Source organism: Sturnira hondurensis, unplaced genomic scaffold (assembly GCF_014824575.4).
Source record: "Sturnira hondurensis isolate 20B ecotype Veracruz unplaced genomic scaffold, ASM1482457v3 Scaffold0005220, whole genome shotgun sequence".
NCBI lineage: Eukaryota > Metazoa > Chordata > Mammalia > Chiroptera > Phyllostomidae > Sturnira > Sturnira hondurensis.
The window spans coordinates 2216629-2234010 of NW_028077851.1; the positions used below are offsets into that span (position 1 = coordinate 2216629).

The following is a 17382-nucleotide window of genomic DNA, read 5'->3' on the forward strand; positions in this document are numbered from 1 at the left end:
CAACTTACATAGCAGTGATAACAATGGTATTTTTATATATTACTTTTATTTTTAATCTGAATGGGCAGTGTTATATTTCAATTGGCAATTTAAATTTTTAAAAATTAGACTTCTAAGAAAGGTAACAGTCTCCTATTTTAAAAATTCAGTTTTTATGAAGGACAAAAATTTTTCTATGATGTGTTTAAAGATTATATCCTGACTGAAATGGAAGAAAATGTATTGCTTCCTTGTCTTTCATCAACCAGAATTGTATATTTATAACTTCCTAGATAACTCAGCTTCTTAATGAATATAAATGATCAACCCCATAGTAATATTTAGAGTGATGTTTCATGGTGAAAAAAGATGCAGAAATTCTAATGCAACAATTTCTCTATTTTTTCCACCCTAGAGAATGGAAAAAAAAAAGTTGTCTGGAGGAATGTAGTTGATCCATTTTAATTACTGTCTAAAACTTCTTTTACCTACTGTTCATAAATAACTACTATTATGTTATGACCTCATTTAAAAGATTTATATAAACTATCATCTAGTTTCTCCAAGAAGTGTATGTGAGTATAATTTTTAAATAGAAGATTATATTAAAAAATGAAACCTCTCATTTTTATTTCTGTCCATATTTTGGTTTGAAATAACTTGTGGTTTGTTTGGAATTATGCTTTTAAATGTTTACAAATTAAGGCCAAGTTCTTTATTATTTGGGCTTTAGTTACAGTAACTTTCATATGTCATCACAATTAAGCCTATTAGGATAAGCTGTGAAGAAATCATTTCACAAACAAATTTTCAAAAGCATACAAGGTTAATCCATATGCTGCTGAGATGAGGCACAATAAAGAAGCATTACTGAGATAATCTATGGCTAAAATGATGGTGTATGACTTATGATTAAGCTTCATTACCTGCAGAGCAAGGGGCTTCCATCTCATATTTTTCAGTAAAGCTGGTGCTGAGGTAAGCATGCTCTGAGGTCGCTTTTTCAAAGTTAAGATAACACCACTCGGGTCCTCTCGTAGTGCATTCACCAAATTTTTCAACTGCCACCCCACCTGGTAACCAGCAAAATCATTACAATAAAATTGAGGTACAGTATTCAAAGATTTAATGTTTTCCCCCTTTAATAAGTTAAAAATGAAAATCATATAATTGGTGTACCATCCTACCAATTGTCAGGAGATATATACTTAAGAAAAAAATTTTATCTTTGAATTGATTAACCATTTTATTGCATTAGAGTCCATATTATTACGAGATCAGCTAATGGACATTTACCACATCAGAGACTAAAACGGTATCCTACCAATGGAGTAATTTAGAATGTAAAGAAATTATGTCATCATTAATGCTATGCAAGGTCTAGATCCAAGCTCTGTTCACAAGTACAATTTTAAAATCCACATGCCTGAAAACAAGATTTGGCAAGGTCCTGAGCTTACAAACTACACATGCTTTCTCATCACCATCTTTTAGAGATATGTAGTAGAAGTGTCCATAAATTAGAGTGACATTACACTACCAATAGCTGGTACTGACACACCAAGGTAACACTCTGATGCATGGAAGATAGCATCAATAAAATAAACCTTTTACCATGCTCTAAGATAGGGTAAAAAATGATAAGGTAATACTACTCCAATGCAGCAGCTATTGAAAATGTGTTTCAAACCACTCTATAAACTTAAAATATAATGTGTGGTATTTAATGAAGCCATTCTATCTGTATATCACCTCAAAACATATTGTATAATTAAACTGAAGTTCTTGATAAATGTCCTAAAACCTGGCTCAACTGTTATCCATTAAATTATTTCACTCATCATCTTTTTAATATTTTGAACATAGAATATTTTTTGTTAGTTTGCTTTTAGGATGGACTAATTATGCAGTTATCAAGTAACTGAAGTTATAGAACTATGTTTTAAAGAAAGACATTCAAAATACCTAGTATTTCAAGGATAAAAAATACATTTAACATTTAAAAGAAACTTTTAGCCAACTCTAATGTATTAGATTTTGTCCAGGATGTGCTATATAAATGCACCAGGTCAAAATTTATCCTAGGTTACAGGAGGATTTAGCAAATGTAAACAGTAATCTAGTTTCTTGCTAGGCAATCAAGTGAACAGGAATGGATGTTTTTGTCTGTTACTCGTGTTTTTGCCTGGAAGATAATGCTCAAGCTGCAAAGAGTGAGCACTTCACCAAGAGAAGCACAGATCCCCAGAGACTATGATGAAGAAGCACTCTGAACCACAGCCACTGTAAAATAATGGGAAACTTTTGTTTATGCAATGAATGATCATTCCTTTAAACTCTACTATAGCTGAACTGAATGATGGTGAAGAGAAAGAGTTAGGACAAAAAAGAAGTGAGATGTTACAATGTTTAAACCTCAAGGTTTCTCAGATATGAATCAAAATGATCATTAAGGTTCTTGCCTAATGTGAATAAGATGCTGCCAATTTTTAAAGAAAGTCACATTAATGCAGATCAACTAAAGTAATGGAATTGGTCAAATGTCATTATATATAAGTGGGATTATTATATGCCCAAAGGTATATTACATTAATTCTGATTAGTCTCATAGCTAAGTAGTGTCCCTACAGATACTTCTATAAGCTAAGGGTCAAAGTGAAGTGAATTTAAACCAAATTATTCATTTTGCTTGCCAAAATGAAATAATTGTGAAATGAAATAAAAACGTGAAGCAGGATTTTGAATTCCAGATTTGAAGGGAGCAAATAAACTGTTTAAACAAAGATTTTGTGAACTTATTAATGATAACCACATTTTTGTCATTTATTGAAATAGTAGCTAACTACATGAAAGCAGTCAATAAGATGACCATATTTTTCTTTCAGCATGCCTATTCTTATTTTTAAAATTAATTAATTTGGACTTCCAGCCAAGATGGAGGTGTAGGTGGAAACACTGTACCCCCTCCCACAACTAAATTTAAAGACAGCGAAGTTTTAGAAACAAAAACGCAGCCAAAACAGTGAAAATTGAACTGCACGGAAGTCTGAAAACAACAAACCACTCAGCCAGACTGGTAAGAGGGGTGGAGTCAGCGGCGGAGTGGGGTCTGGCTGGAAAGAACGTTCGGTCCCACCAACCCAGGAGCGGAAGCGGATAGTGGATCCCAGGCGTGGGATGGCAACAGGTGGACCCAGCGAGGGTGCAGGGCGGCTGGCTGACTGTGGTCACACATTTGCGTGCAGATAAACCAAGCAAAGGAGCGAACAGTGAGACCGACTGGTCAGGCTAGGGCCCCAGCGACGGGAATTAGAGCCTGAAAGCACCAACTGGAAAGATTTTCTCAGGGTAGAGGGGCTGAGAGAGGTTCCCAGGCTCACAGAGAGTTCGTTGGAGAGACCCACAGAATCCTGGAGAGTACACAGGCTCACACACCCGGGAACCAGCACCAGAGGGGCCCAATTAGCTTGTGGGAAGCTGCAAAGGGGACAAAAATCTGAGAGAGAGTGGAGCAGAGCGAAGCGCCATTTTTTCCCCTCTCTGACCCTGCCCCCACATACAGTGTCACAACCGAGCAACTGGGTCACCCTGCCCTGGTGAACATCTAAGTCTCCACTCCTCATACATAACAGGTGGGAACAGACCAAACATTATGACTCAAGAACAGCTCAAAGCCCCAGAGCCTACAATTATAAGTGACCAAGAAATAGCCAACCTTTCAGATGCAAGATTCAAAATACTGGTGATCAGGATGCTCACAGAATTGGTTGATTTTAGTCACAAATTAGAGGAACATATGAAGGCTAAAGTGATTGAAATGAAGGGAAATGCACAGGAAACCAAGAGTGATGGGAAGGAGACTGGGACTCAAATCAAGGGAGTGGACCAGAAGGAAGAAAGAAACAACCAAACAGAACAGAATAAAGAAACAAGAATTCAAAAAAATGAGGAGAGGCTTAGGAACCTCCAGGACATCTTTAAATGTTTCAACATCCGAATTATAGGGGTACCAGAAGGGGAAGAGGAACAGCCACAAGTGGAAAACTTATTTGAACAAATAATAAAGGAGAACTTCCCCAATCTGGCAAAGGAAATAGACTTTCAGGAAGTCCAGGAAGCTCAGAGAGTCCCAGAGAAGTTGGACCCAAGGAGGAACACACCAAGGCACATCATCATTACATTAGCCAAGATTAAAATGAAGGAGAGAATTCTAGAAGCAGCAAGAGGTAAGGGGACAGTCACCTACAAAGGAGTTCCCATCAGACTGTCAGCTGATTTCTCAAAAGAGACCTTACAGGCAAGAAGGGGCTGGAAAGAAGTATTCCAAGTCATGAAATCAAAGACCTACATCCAAGACTGCTCTATCCAGCAAAGCTTTCATTTAGAATGGAAGAGCAGCTAAAGAGCTTCTCAAAGAAGGTCAAGTTCACGGAGTTCATCATCATCAAGCCCTTATTATATGAAATGTTAAAGGGACTTATATAAGAAAAAGAAGATGAAAAATATGAACAGTGAAAGGACAGCAAACTCACAGTTATTAACAACCACACCTAAAACAAAAGCAAACTAAGAGGACAGCTAGATCAGGAGCTGAACCATAGAAATGAAGATCACATGGAGGGTTAGCAACAGGAGAGTGGGAGGAGGAGAAGGGGGAGAAGGTACAGAGAATAAGTAGCATAGATGGTAGGTAGAAAATAGACAGGGGGAGGGCAGGAATACTATGGGAAATTCAGAATCTAAAGAATTTGGACACATGGACATGAACGAAAGAGGGGAATAGTTGGGGAGGGGTGTGCAGGGTGGAGGGGAGTGAAGGGGGAATCGGACAATTGTAATGGCATAATCAATAAAATATATATTAAAATTAATTAATTTACTTTCTAGAGAGAGGGGAAACAAGGGAGAAAGAGAGGGAGAGAAACACCAATGCTACAGAGAAACATCAATCGGCTGTCTCTCCCATGTGCCCCAACGAGGGATTGAACCCACAACACAGGCATGTGCCCTAACCTAGAATGGAACCAGTGACCTCTTGCTTTGCCAGATGGTGTCCAACCAACTGAGCCACACTGATCAGGGCTCAGTATTACTATTCTTGATTAATTACACATTGATTTCTATCCACCAATTTCTTTCATTTATTCTATGATATAATCATTGTGACTAGTTACAAAAATGTTAAGGCTAGATCGTGTCTTCCTGTGTAATGTTCAGTGCAATTTGTTCACCCTATTCCTTCACACTTTTCTATGCTCTTTTGCACACACAATTCCAAAAACAGATCTTTTTTTCTATGAGAAAGTGGAATTGTTCTTTGGGTGAAAAGTAATAATTTAGTTAGACTTTAATTTTATAGCTGAATGTTATTCAATGGCAGAAAATTATACAATTTTACTACTTTTAGCCTCCCGACTCTCACTGAGATAGCATTAGCAATATTTAAAACAAAGTAAGAAGATATATCAAAATACACATGAAATATATATCTTAGGCTCCTGAATTCTACTTCTACTACCATAAGGAAATGATTGCATAAAGGCACAGAGATGTGTCACATATATATAGCAGTCCTATTTAAACCAATGAAGAATTGTAAATTATGTAAACATCCATTAGTAAGGGCTATTACAATTGTTGTGTAGAAAAATTAAGTTCCAAAACAGCAACTTTAATTAAATTCTACTTTTGTAAAAAGTATATATATAGAAATCATAGGTTATTAATATAGGGTTAATATCCCACATATGTAAAGAACTCACACAACTCAACACCAAGCAATCCAGTTAAAAACAGGCTGACAAAGAAGGAGCTACTATCCTTTGCAACAGCATGGATGGAACTGGAAAGCATTATGCTGAGTGAAATAAGCCAGGCAGTGAAAGACAAATACCATATGATCTCACCTTTAACAGGAAGCTAAACAACAAAACAAACAAGCAAGCAAAATATAACCAAAGACACTGAAATAGAGAACAGGGGGACAGTGACCAGAGGGGGACATTGGTAGAGGGGAGGGAATTTCAGGGGAAAAGGGGAAGAAAGGTTTACAGGAACAAGTATGAAGGGCACATGGACAAAAACTAAGGGGGGTGGAAATGGGATGGAGGTGGGGAGCACTAGGGGGGTGAGCTGGGATGGGAGTAAAAGACAGAAAATTGTACTTGAACAACAATTAAAATAAATAAATTTTAAAAAATGGGCAAAGAACCTGAACAAAAACCTCTCCCAAGAAGACATACAAATGGCCAACAGGTATATGAAAAGATGCTCAACTTCACTAGCTATTAGGGAAATGTAAATCAAAACTACAATATGATACCACCTCACACCTGTTAGAAAGGCCATTATCAACAAGACAAGCCATAAAAAGTGTTGGAGAGGTTGTGGAGAAAAAGGAACACTCATTCACTGCTGGTAGGAATGTAAGCTTATACCACCATTGTAGAAATCAGTATGAATGCTCTTCAAAAAATTAACAACAGCATTACCATATGACCCAGAAATTCCTCTCCTGGGTACCTACTTGAAAAAGTTGGAAACATGTATTCCCAAAGATGCATGCACCTCTATGTTCATTGCAGCACTATTCATAATGGCCAAGACGTGAAGACAACCAAAGTGACCTTTGAGAGAGGATTAGATAAAGAAGTGGTACTTATATACAATGGAATACTACTCAACCATAAGAAAAGAAGAAATACTGTCATTTGCAACAACATGGATGGACTTGGAAATATCATGCTAAGTGAAATAAGTCAATCAGAAAAAGCTAAGATCCATATGATTTCATTCATGAGTGGGATATAAAACTGAAACTTATGGACACATACAACAGTGTCATGGTTAGCAGAGGAGAGGGAGTTGGGGGTTGAGGGTAGAGGGGGCCTAATATATGTTGATGGAATATGGTTTGTCTTTGGGTGGTGGACACACAGTGCAATATACAGATGGTGTATCACAGAAATCTACACTTGAAGCCCATATGATTTTACTAACCAGTTACACTGATAAAGTTAATAAAAATAAAATAAAAATAATTGTTTTATAAACCTGACTGTATTATTTTAGCTTCAGTGAAGGTGATACAAATTCTCAAAAGTAAAAAAAAAACATAGAAAGACATAGAATACCATAAGTGGTTACATTAAAGGCAAGTAAAGAATACAATATGTATTTTCTTTTTTAAAATTTAATTATTGTTCAAGTACAGTTTTCTGTCTTTTACTCCCATCCCATCCCAGCCCACCCCCCATGCTCCCCACGTCCCTCCCATTTACACCCCCCTTAGTTCTTGTCCATGTGTCCTTTATACTGGTTCCTGTAAATCCCTCCCCTTTTTCCCCTGAAATTTCCTCCCCTCTCCCCTCTGGTCCCTGTCCCCGTTCTCTATTTCAGTGTCTGTTTTTATTTTGCTTGCTTGTTTGTTTTGTTGTTTAGCTTCCTGTTAAAGGTGAGATCATATAGTACTTGTCTTTTTTATAATTTTATTTTTGAACTTTTGGCAGTAAACATGAGTTGTTTTTATAAACAACAAAATCAATGATATAAGTGAACTTATTCCTGAGTAGTAATATTCCAATTAGAAAATCATGAGTTTTATGAATTACCTACTTGGGACTGTATGCTACTGATTAAAAATTTCCATAAAATGTAAGAACCAGAAAGATGTTATTTAAAACAGTAAATGGTATTGATGGGGAAATCATATCTGCTCTGTGCATTATATTTCTTGGTGATTAGTAAAATAAAAACAAATTTATTATTCAGTTATGCTCAGTAACTCAAGAGGTATATTAGCTATTGATTATTGATTCAGTGAATGATGTCAGTAGATATCTATAAGTGTTAAGTCAGGTTCACATAAAAATTATTGAATGAGAATAAAGCTGATTGAGTAATTCAGACTTTGTGTAACATTTTTTATTGCTCTTCAGTTACAATTTTCCCAATTGTTCCTCCGTTGCTCTCCCCTGCCCTGCTCACCCTTGACCCTGCCCACCCCCCCACCAGCTCCCTCAGTCAATCCCAGTACTTGTATCAGCATAAACAGCAACCAGACCTCATGCCTCTTATTCAAAGTTGTTTTTTCCTTAGACCTTTCTCAAACTTCCTAATCTGAATCCTTTCTTCATTAGTTTCTGTCTTCTCTATTACATATAATTCTTAACAACTGTCCCCATTTATTGGATTGTATCATGTTCTATTCAGTGGCAAATATGATATGGTCGCAGAGTTCCAGGAAAAATGATTCCCAGCTCTAGTTCTGTGATATCCTAACATATCTTCGGCCATATAATGAAGTGTAGAGAATTCTTGACATTAATTTATTTTTCTTTAAATGTTATTGAGATAGTTATGGCTGACAGATTATAGCCGGGCTTGAGTAGATGGTATGATAAAGTGAGGGAAATAGGTGTTATAATGTTAAGATACTTGGGAGCCTCCATTTAGGAGGTAAATGTAATGGTATACCCATGTCAAAAATAAGTAAAATATATCAGTGCATGTTAATAATTTTTCAAGATTAGCTTTCAGTTTTCTCATTATAGCTTCTGACTATAGTTTTTAAATATTAGGCATGATAGACTTGAATTAGAAAGCATGGGAAAGTATTCTGTAATAGTAATATGAAAAATGATTTTAAAGTATTCTTTATATTGGCTACAGTGAAAATCTTTCTGTATTAGGAAATAGAGGGAGCTTTGAAAGAAGGAAGGATTCTAGTGGACATTAATATAGGAGTATAATCCACTAATATGGGAAGGAATTAAATAAGTAAAAAATCTTAAGAGCTAATGGTTATGGATAAATATGAAAAAATTAATAACCAAAGATTCCTAAAAGGAATTGATTAATTTATGAAATAGTGAGCTTGACACCAAAAAAAGTTTAAGTATTATTGCACAGGCTAAATGATTAGGTTTCCAAAGTCATAATACATTCTAACTCTAATGTACAGAAGGGATAAGAAAATGCAAGCATGTGCTATGACAACGCATTAGCTTAAGTAAAGGAATGTGGTCCTGGTACATCTCTGATTAATGTCCTCCATCTTTTCTTCCTCACAACCAATAAATGTAGGTATTTCCTCTGTGCTAGGTATTGGATCCCTTTCTAATATTTCATGTGGTCTTCTTAAAACAGCCTCTTCTCTTCACTGAGCTTCTACTAAGAACTTTCTGCATGTGACTCCCAAATTTTCCTAACCAACCTTGTTTCCTATAAAGAACTCTAGTGACATATTTCCAACAGTTCAATTCATATACCTTAATAGCTATTGAATAGGCCCTGGCTGGTGTAGCTCAGTGGATTGGGCGCAGGCCTGCGAACCACACGATCGTGGTTTGATTCCCAGTCAGGGCACATGCCTGGGTTGCAGGCCAGTTCCCTGCAGGGGACCCACAAGAGGCAACCATACATTGATATTTCTCTCCTTCTCTCCTTCCCTTCCTCTCTAAAGATAAATAAATACAATCTTTAAAAAATAGCTACTGAATAATAAAGCCCCAATAATTCACTATACTAGATCTTGATATCTATATTACATTCCTTTTATTTATATGTACCTCCATTCTTACAACAGCCAAATGAGATAAACTATTAAACCCAATTTACACATGAAGAAACTGAAGGAAATAAAAATTAAGTTTTCTTCATCAAGATTACAAATATAGTAAGTGGAAAGGCCAGAATTCACATTCAAGTCTGTCTGATCCTAAAGCACAAGGCACTATGAGAGCAAGCATCCTGCCGCAAATATCCCACTGGTAGTTCAAATGAATGTAACACTTTAAAATCAGACTCTATCCCTACTCCCATTCAACAGCAGCAACAACAAAAAGTTCCCCATTACCTTTTCCAGTGTGGAGTTTGGACTCATCTATGACTGCCCCCTCCCTTTGGTTAGGAAGAATAGATCCTAGCAACTAATGCCTCTTCTCATTGCCTTAGTTTTGGTTTGGGTACCTGATTGCTAGACTTAGAACAGGGTCCTAACTGGTCTTTCCATTTCCACTCTTGTAGTTCCAAAAGACCACAGTGTAAGTGTTCCCTTTTAAGCCAGCTTATAAAACCAATTCTTCAAAAAGGTCCTTCATCAATACGGCCATAGCTGTCTCCTATTCTTTCTTCCTTTAAAAAATTTATTTTTTAGACAGAGGGGAAGGGAGGGAGCAAGAAAGGGAGAGTAATATCAATGTGTGGTTGTTGCTAACATGCCCCAACCAGGGACTTGGCCGACAACCCAGGCATGTGCCTTGATTGGGAATCAAACCATTGACCCTTTGGTTTGCAGGCCAGTGCTCAGTCCATTAACCCACACTAGCCAGAGCTATTATTTCTTTTTATTTATTTATTTATTTCTTATTCAAGTACAGTTTTCTGTTTTATATTCCCTGCCCTGCCACCCACAGTGCTCCCCACCTCCCTCCCAATTCCACCCCCCACCTTAATTATTCTCTGTGTCCTTTATACTTATTCATGTGAGTCCCTCCTATTTTCCCCTATGATTCTCTCCCCTCTCCTCTCTGGACCCTGTCAGCCTGTTCCATATTTGAGTGTCATTGGTCATATTTTGCTTGCTTGTTTGTTTTGTTGTTTAGATTCCTGTTAAAGGTGAGATCATATGGTACTTGTCTTTCACTTCCTGGCTTATTTCGCTCAACATAATGCTCTCCAGTTCCAAAAATGATGTTGCAAAAGGTAGGAGCTCCTTCTTCTTTTCTGCAGCATAGAATTCCATTGTGTAAATGTACCATAGTTTTTTGATCCAGTCATTGACCGATAGGCATCTAGGTTGCTTCCAACTCTTGGCTATTGTAAACTGTGCTGCTATGAACATCGGGGTGCACAGGTTCTTTGGGATTGGTGTTTTAGGGTCTTAGGATATATTCCTAATAGTGGAATTGCTGGGTCAAAAGGCAGGTCCATTTTTAGTTTTCTTAGAAAGTTCCATACTGTTTTCCATAGTGGTTGTACCAGTCTGCAGTCCCACCAACAGTGAACTAGGGTCCCCTTTTCCCCACAACCTCTCCACACTTGTTGTTTGTTTGTTTATGATAGCCATTTTGACTGGTGTAAAGTGGTATCTCATTGTGGTTTTAATTTGCATCTCTCTGATAGCCAGCGATATTGAGCATCTTTTCATGTGTCTCTGGATCCTCTGTATGTCCTCCTTGGAGAAATGTCTGTTCAAGTCCTTTGCCCATTTTTTAATTGGGTTGCTTGTCTTATTTGAGTGGAGTCGAGTGAGTTCTCTGTATATTTTGGAGATTAAACCTTTGTCTGAGGTGTCATTGGCAAATATGTTTTCCCAAACAGCTACTTCTCTTTTTATCTTGATACTGTTTTCCTTAGCCATGCAGAAGCTTTTAATTTTGTTGAGATCCCATTTGTTTATTCTTTCCTTTATGTCCCTTGCTCTAGGGGACATATCAGTAAAAATCTTGCTGCGTGGAATATCTGAGATTTTCCTGCCAATGTTCTCCTCTAGGGCTTTAATGGTTTCCTGGCTTATATTTAAGTCTTTTATCCACCTTGAATTTATTTTGGTGTATGGTGTAAGTTGGTGCTCGAGTTTAATTGTTTTGCATGTAGCTGTCCAGTTCTCCCAACACCATTTGTTGAAGAGGCTATCTTTACTTCATTTTATGTTACGGCCCCCTTTGTCAAATATTAATTGACTGTAGAGATTTGGGTTTATTTCTGGGCTCTATGTTCTATTCCATTGGTCTGTGTGCCTGTTTTTATGCCAGTACCAGGCTGTTTTGATTACAGTGGCCTTGTAATACAGTTTGGTATCAGGTATTGTGATCCCTCCTACTTTGTTCTTTCTCAAAATTGCAGCTGCTATTCAGGGTCATTTATGGTTCCATATAAATTTTTGAAGTGTTTGTTCTATGTCTGTGAAATATGCCATTGGTACTTTAATAGGTATTGCATTGAATCTGTAAATTGCTTTGGGTAGTATGGACATTTTGATGAGGTTAATTCTTCCAATCCATGAGCATNGTTCATCAGCGATATTGGCCTGAAGTTTTCTTTCTTTGTTGTGTCTCTATCTGGCTTTGGAATTAGGATGCTCGCTTCGTAAAAAGAGTTGGGGAGTTTTCCTTCCTTTTTGATTTTTTGGAATAGTCTGTGAAGAATAGGGGTTAGCTCTTCCTTAAAAGCTTTGTAGAATTCTCCTGTGAAACCATCTGGTCCAGGGCTTTTGCGTGATGGGAGTTTTTTGATTACTGCTTCAATTTCATCTGCTCTTATTGGCCTGTTCAGGTTTTCTCCTTCTTTTTCATTGAGTTTTGGAAGATTATATTTTTCTAGAAATTTGTCCATTTCACCTAGGTTTTCAAATTTCTTGGAATACATTTCTTCCTAGTAATTTCTTACAATCTCTTCTATTTCTGTGGCATCAATTGTAATCTCTCCTCTTTCATTTCTGATTGTATTTATTTGGGTCCTCTCTCTTCCTTTTTTGATGAGCCTACTTAAAGGTTTGTCTATTTTTTTTATCTTTTCAAAAAACCAATTCCTGGATTCATTGATCCTTAGAATTGTGCTTTTAGTCTCTATGTCATTTAATTCTGCTCTGATCTTGCTTATTTCCTTCCTTCTACTTGTTCTGTGCTTTCTTTGTTGTTGTTCCTCAAGTTCTTGCCGGCTTCGGCTTAGGTTGTTTGTTTGAAACGTTTCTATCTTCTTTAGGTGAGCCTGTATTGCTATGAACTTCCCTCTCAGGACTGCCTTCACTGTGTCCCATAAGTTTGGGGTTGTGGTGAGTTCATTTTCATTTGTTTCCAGGAACTTTTTGATTTCTTCCCTAATCTCAGTCTTGACTCATTCGTTGTTTAATAGCCTACCATTCAGTCTCCATGATTTTGGGTGTTTTGGTTTTTTTCCTGTGGGGTTGGTTTCCAATTTCAGTCCCTTGTGATCAGAGAAGATGCTTGGTATGATTTCTATTTTCCTGAAGTTGTTGAGACTTGTTTTGTGTCCTATCATGTGGTCTATCTTTGAAAATGTTCCATGTGCATTTGAAAAGAATGTGTATTTAGCTTCTTTGGGATGGAGGGCTCTATATATATCAATTAGGTCCATTTCTTCTAGAGTGTCGATTAATGCTGCTATATCTTTGTTGATATTTTGTTTGGAAGATCTGTCCATTTTAGACAGTGGGGTGTTAAAATCCCCTACTATAATTGTGTTGCTGTCGATATTGTTCTTGAGGTCTTCTAGGATTTTCTTTATATATTTGGGTGCTCCTATGTTGGATGCATATATATTTATGATGTTAATGTCTTCTTGGTGGATTCTTCCCTTGAGTATTATGAAGTGACCTTCTGAGTCTCTCTTTATGGCCCTTTTATTGAAGTCTATTTTGTCTGATATAAGAATTGCTCCCCTGGCTTTTTTTTCTTGTCCATTTCCTTGGAACATTTGTTTCCATCCTTTCCCTTTTAGTCTGTGGTGGTCTTTTGACCTGAGGTGGGTCTCTTGTAGGCAGCATATGTGTGGGTCATGTTTTCTTATCCATTCAGCTATTCTATGTCTTTTAATTGGTGCATTTAATCCATTTACATTTAAGGTTATTATTGAAAGGTACTTATTTATTGCCATTGTGTACCTGTGTTCCTCTCCGTCTCTCTCTTCTCCTTCCTTTCCTTAAAGTAGCCCTTTTAGTAATTCTTGTAGAGTTGGTTTGGTGGAGGCGTATTCTTTTAGACTTCTTTTGTCTTGTATTATTTCTTGGTAATGTGGTTCTCAAACTTCAGCATGTGTTAGATTCACCTGTTGTTAAAACATAGATTCCTGTTTGAACCTCCAGAATTTTTCATCTAATAGGCCTGAGGTGGGACCCTATAATTTGTATGCTTTTTTCACAAGTTAGTAAGTGATTCTGATGATACTGGCTGGGAACTACATTTTGAGAACTACTGTACATATATGATGTACATGTACATCTTGTAGGCAATGACTCACTCCTGTCTAGGATATTTTTGGTGTTTAATATGTGAACATCAGGCATTATAATTTTTAAAATCAGTAAGTCTCATGTGCCTTCCATGCATTATGGATAATATGGTGCATGCAGCACAGTCTGTGCCTTGTTACTGAGCAGGGGGAGAGATGACCAGGTAAATAAACATTTATAATAAATTGAGAGAAGTATCTCAACAGGGTGAATATGGGGTGCAAGTATATCCCTTAACAAGGGTATCTAACTGATCCTTGAGAGTTCAGGGAAGGTTTCATAGTAGTCTAAGCTGAATTTTTTAGGAGTTAGCTGAAGGGGATGTGGAGGATGAGGGAGTAAAGAAAGCCTTGAGAGAAAGTAACACTAGTTTGAACAAACTGCAATAGTTCAGTATGAGTGGAACTGTTGGTAGAATAAGTACAATATATGTTCTCCTCAAATGCTGTACAGTTACTGTCAACAATGTCTTTGCAAAAGCACTCATCCTTCTGCTTGCAATTTTTCTCTTTTCTATAAAATCTTACTTATCCATAGTGCCTCATATTATATGCAATATCCATTATAAAGCCTCTTGCAGCTAGAGGCATATTTTCCTCATGTGAATCTCATAGCACACTGTATTTCTCTAGTGGCATTTTTTTCACACACTGTTTCTTATTAAACTTATATACTTTTCCTCACCCACAACTCCACTCCACCCACCATCACAAACTGTATTTTGAAGGTTCTTTTTATTTTTTGGAGAATAAAAACTGATTCTTATTCTTCTGGTTAAGCCTGCAATCAATACGATGCCTTAAAGTGGTAGGCACATTATTTGTTAATAACTTGACTACTGAGATGATATGGAGACATGAGAATGTACAGGTTTCAGAGACAATAAAGTGCCTTTGAATGCAAAGGGAGTTTAGTTTTGTATGTAAAACCAATATTTAGTATTAAATTTTTCTCTAAATGTAATATAAGTGATATTAAATTGATACTAAAGTTATAACATTCTTTACTCCAAATTAACAAATAAACTTTCTTATAAGTGAATATTTTTAAAAACAGTTATATATCTTGAATATTTCAGACTTAAATTCAGAGTGATATGATTATGACAAAGAATATAAAAGTGGATATAGTTGTTATTTGTCAAAGAAAAATTCTGCTTTATTATATATATTATATAAACACTGTTAAAATTTTTCCCCAGAAAAAGGTTTTATAGTGCTTCTTAATAGTCCAAATTTCTCCTTCTAAATATTTAATAGAATATTTCATTCACATTGCATTCATGGGCTAGAATAAACCTTTTAAAAACCACTGTATGTACCTACACACAATATGTCTTATTAGCTATAGATAATATGTTTACTATGTATGTTGAACTACTAATGATACCTGCTTTATTATCCAAGGTAGCAAAAGTCAGTGTCTCTAAGCAGTTATTAGTTTATCACTTATCAGTTTACATGTAATCCCCAACTTGTACACTAAAATTTATTTTATATACAACACAACTGGATTAAAATTTCTCAATAAAATCTTTAGGGTTACCACACGTGTTAAAAGCCAAAGGGGTTCTACTTCCTTGCAGAACAAGGAATTAACTTTTTGATCAGGCTGAAGCAGACACCAGCGGTTCGCAGGTACAGGGTAATGTAAGTGGGCTGGTCCTTGGACAATGGGTTGCCTGGATTAGATGCAGAAAAGCCTTTTTGGGTTGGTGCTGAAGAGATGCAAGACTTCCTTTCCTCTTGATACACAGAGGGAAGTTGTCTCTGACCTCTTGAGGACTCTCCCTAGCCCATCTGATTCCAAATAACAGCTGGTGAATTATTTGATCAACATATGAAAGGAGTCTCTGCTCTATGGTCTGAAGTAGAAAAAGTTATAAATAAGCATAAAGGTAAGAATTTAAACCTTTGAACCCAAACTCTCTTCACCTTAGTCACAATTGTATTTGGAGATACAAGAAATCATCTCTTTACCTGAAGGAAGGAAGATAGGACATCTCTTAAAATATTTTCAGTTATTATCCTTCACAAGACAAAGTATCAGATTCGTTAACATTTACACATGCTCCTATGTATTCACACACTCTTACTCATAGGTCGTAATGTATAAACGATACCTCTTCACAAAGAAAATGTCAGAGACTTGAGGTGTGCCTATATGAATGTCTGATGATGATTCACACTATACACAAATGTCCTTCTGCTCTTTTCAAAAGCACTGAAGAGACTTAATTCAATACACAACCCATCACACTGTGACTAATGATACTGTGCCAAAATTTTTGGTACTGAGATATTTATTAGTTATGTTTCTTTGCATTACTAAAAAGTTATTGAAGTATCCAATGAAGTCAACATTTATACTGATGACTGCATCTTTCTTTAGCAAAACAAGCTATGTGGAAGAAATGTCATATGTTAGAAAGATTTCAGTAGTAATGAATTTTGATACACAATATCTTTAAAAGATCTTAGAACTACTAAATTTTGAGTACCAATCTACAGACCTCAGCAGACTTAAATTAAAATTTTCCCACAAAATGCCAATGAGAATGTCTTAAAATATTACCCTGTGGTTTTTTTTGAGATATCCTAATTTTGTTATTTCACAATCATTTATTTGCTGAATAGAAATAGAGAACTACCCATGGTTTAAATATAAAGAAATACAAGCTGAAAGGTATGCATTTGGTTAAGTAAATATATGCAAAAAAGTGATTTTAAATTCCAGCAAAGTAATTAAAATAGGTAATGCAGAGTATTCAGAGATGTCCCAAAGTGTCTCTATGTTAAATAAAGCCTTAGTATTGACATTTTTACATATATGATTAGGAGAGAGTATCCTAGGAAATGATAAAAGGAACATGCATTTGCAAAGAAGAAATATGGACATTAAAGTTTTCTTTTCATTATGAAAAAATTTCATTATTTTACATCTTTATTCATTGAGCCACTTTTCATTTCACAGCCTCCTTAACTTTAAAAGGCACTTATCCAGTGAAATAAGAATCCATCAGAGCATTTCAAGGCATTTTTAAAATGTGGCTTAATTTTACAGTAAAACCTTGATGAGGCTGATCTATGCACAATTTGAATTTACATGTTTTAGTAATTAATATATCCATGTGGATTTCATAGATAGTCACATACATAAGGTATGTGTGCATTATATTTAAAGAGAAAGCAGAGAGGATGTGATTTCTCAATGCTAAAAATGGACAGGGAGACCAAGAGAGAAAGCAGACTTGAACATTACAAGAAGCTAGTATTTTTTCACTTATTGCATAATATCTTCCTGGAGCCTTTTCTCCATAACCAAGAAGTTCTGAGGGTTAAATCAAAATTTTCTGAAGGATTCATGAGGAAGCTTATGGAAGGAAAAAGACAGTAATCATAATTTTTTCCTTTAAGTTTTATGAATCACCC

At 36.2% G+C, this 17382-nt stretch overlaps 1 protein-coding gene across 4 annotated transcripts in view; it reads right to left on the minus strand.

Annotated features, from left to right (window-relative positions):
* Positions 1-17382, minus strand: part of CNKSR2 (connector enhancer of kinase suppressor of Ras 2) — a 301559-nt gene that overhangs the window by 127637 nt on the left and 156540 nt on the right. For 2 of the 4 annotated variants that reach the window (XM_037046238.1, XM_037046237.1), the window contains exon 9: positions 906-1052. The exons of the other annotated variants lie outside the window; for them this stretch is intronic. In XM_037046238.1, the coding sequence (XP_036902133.1) occupies positions 906-1052 (147 nt within the window). The remainder of the gene's footprint in view (positions 1-905; positions 1053-17382) is intronic. 4 annotated transcript variants of the gene reach the window in all.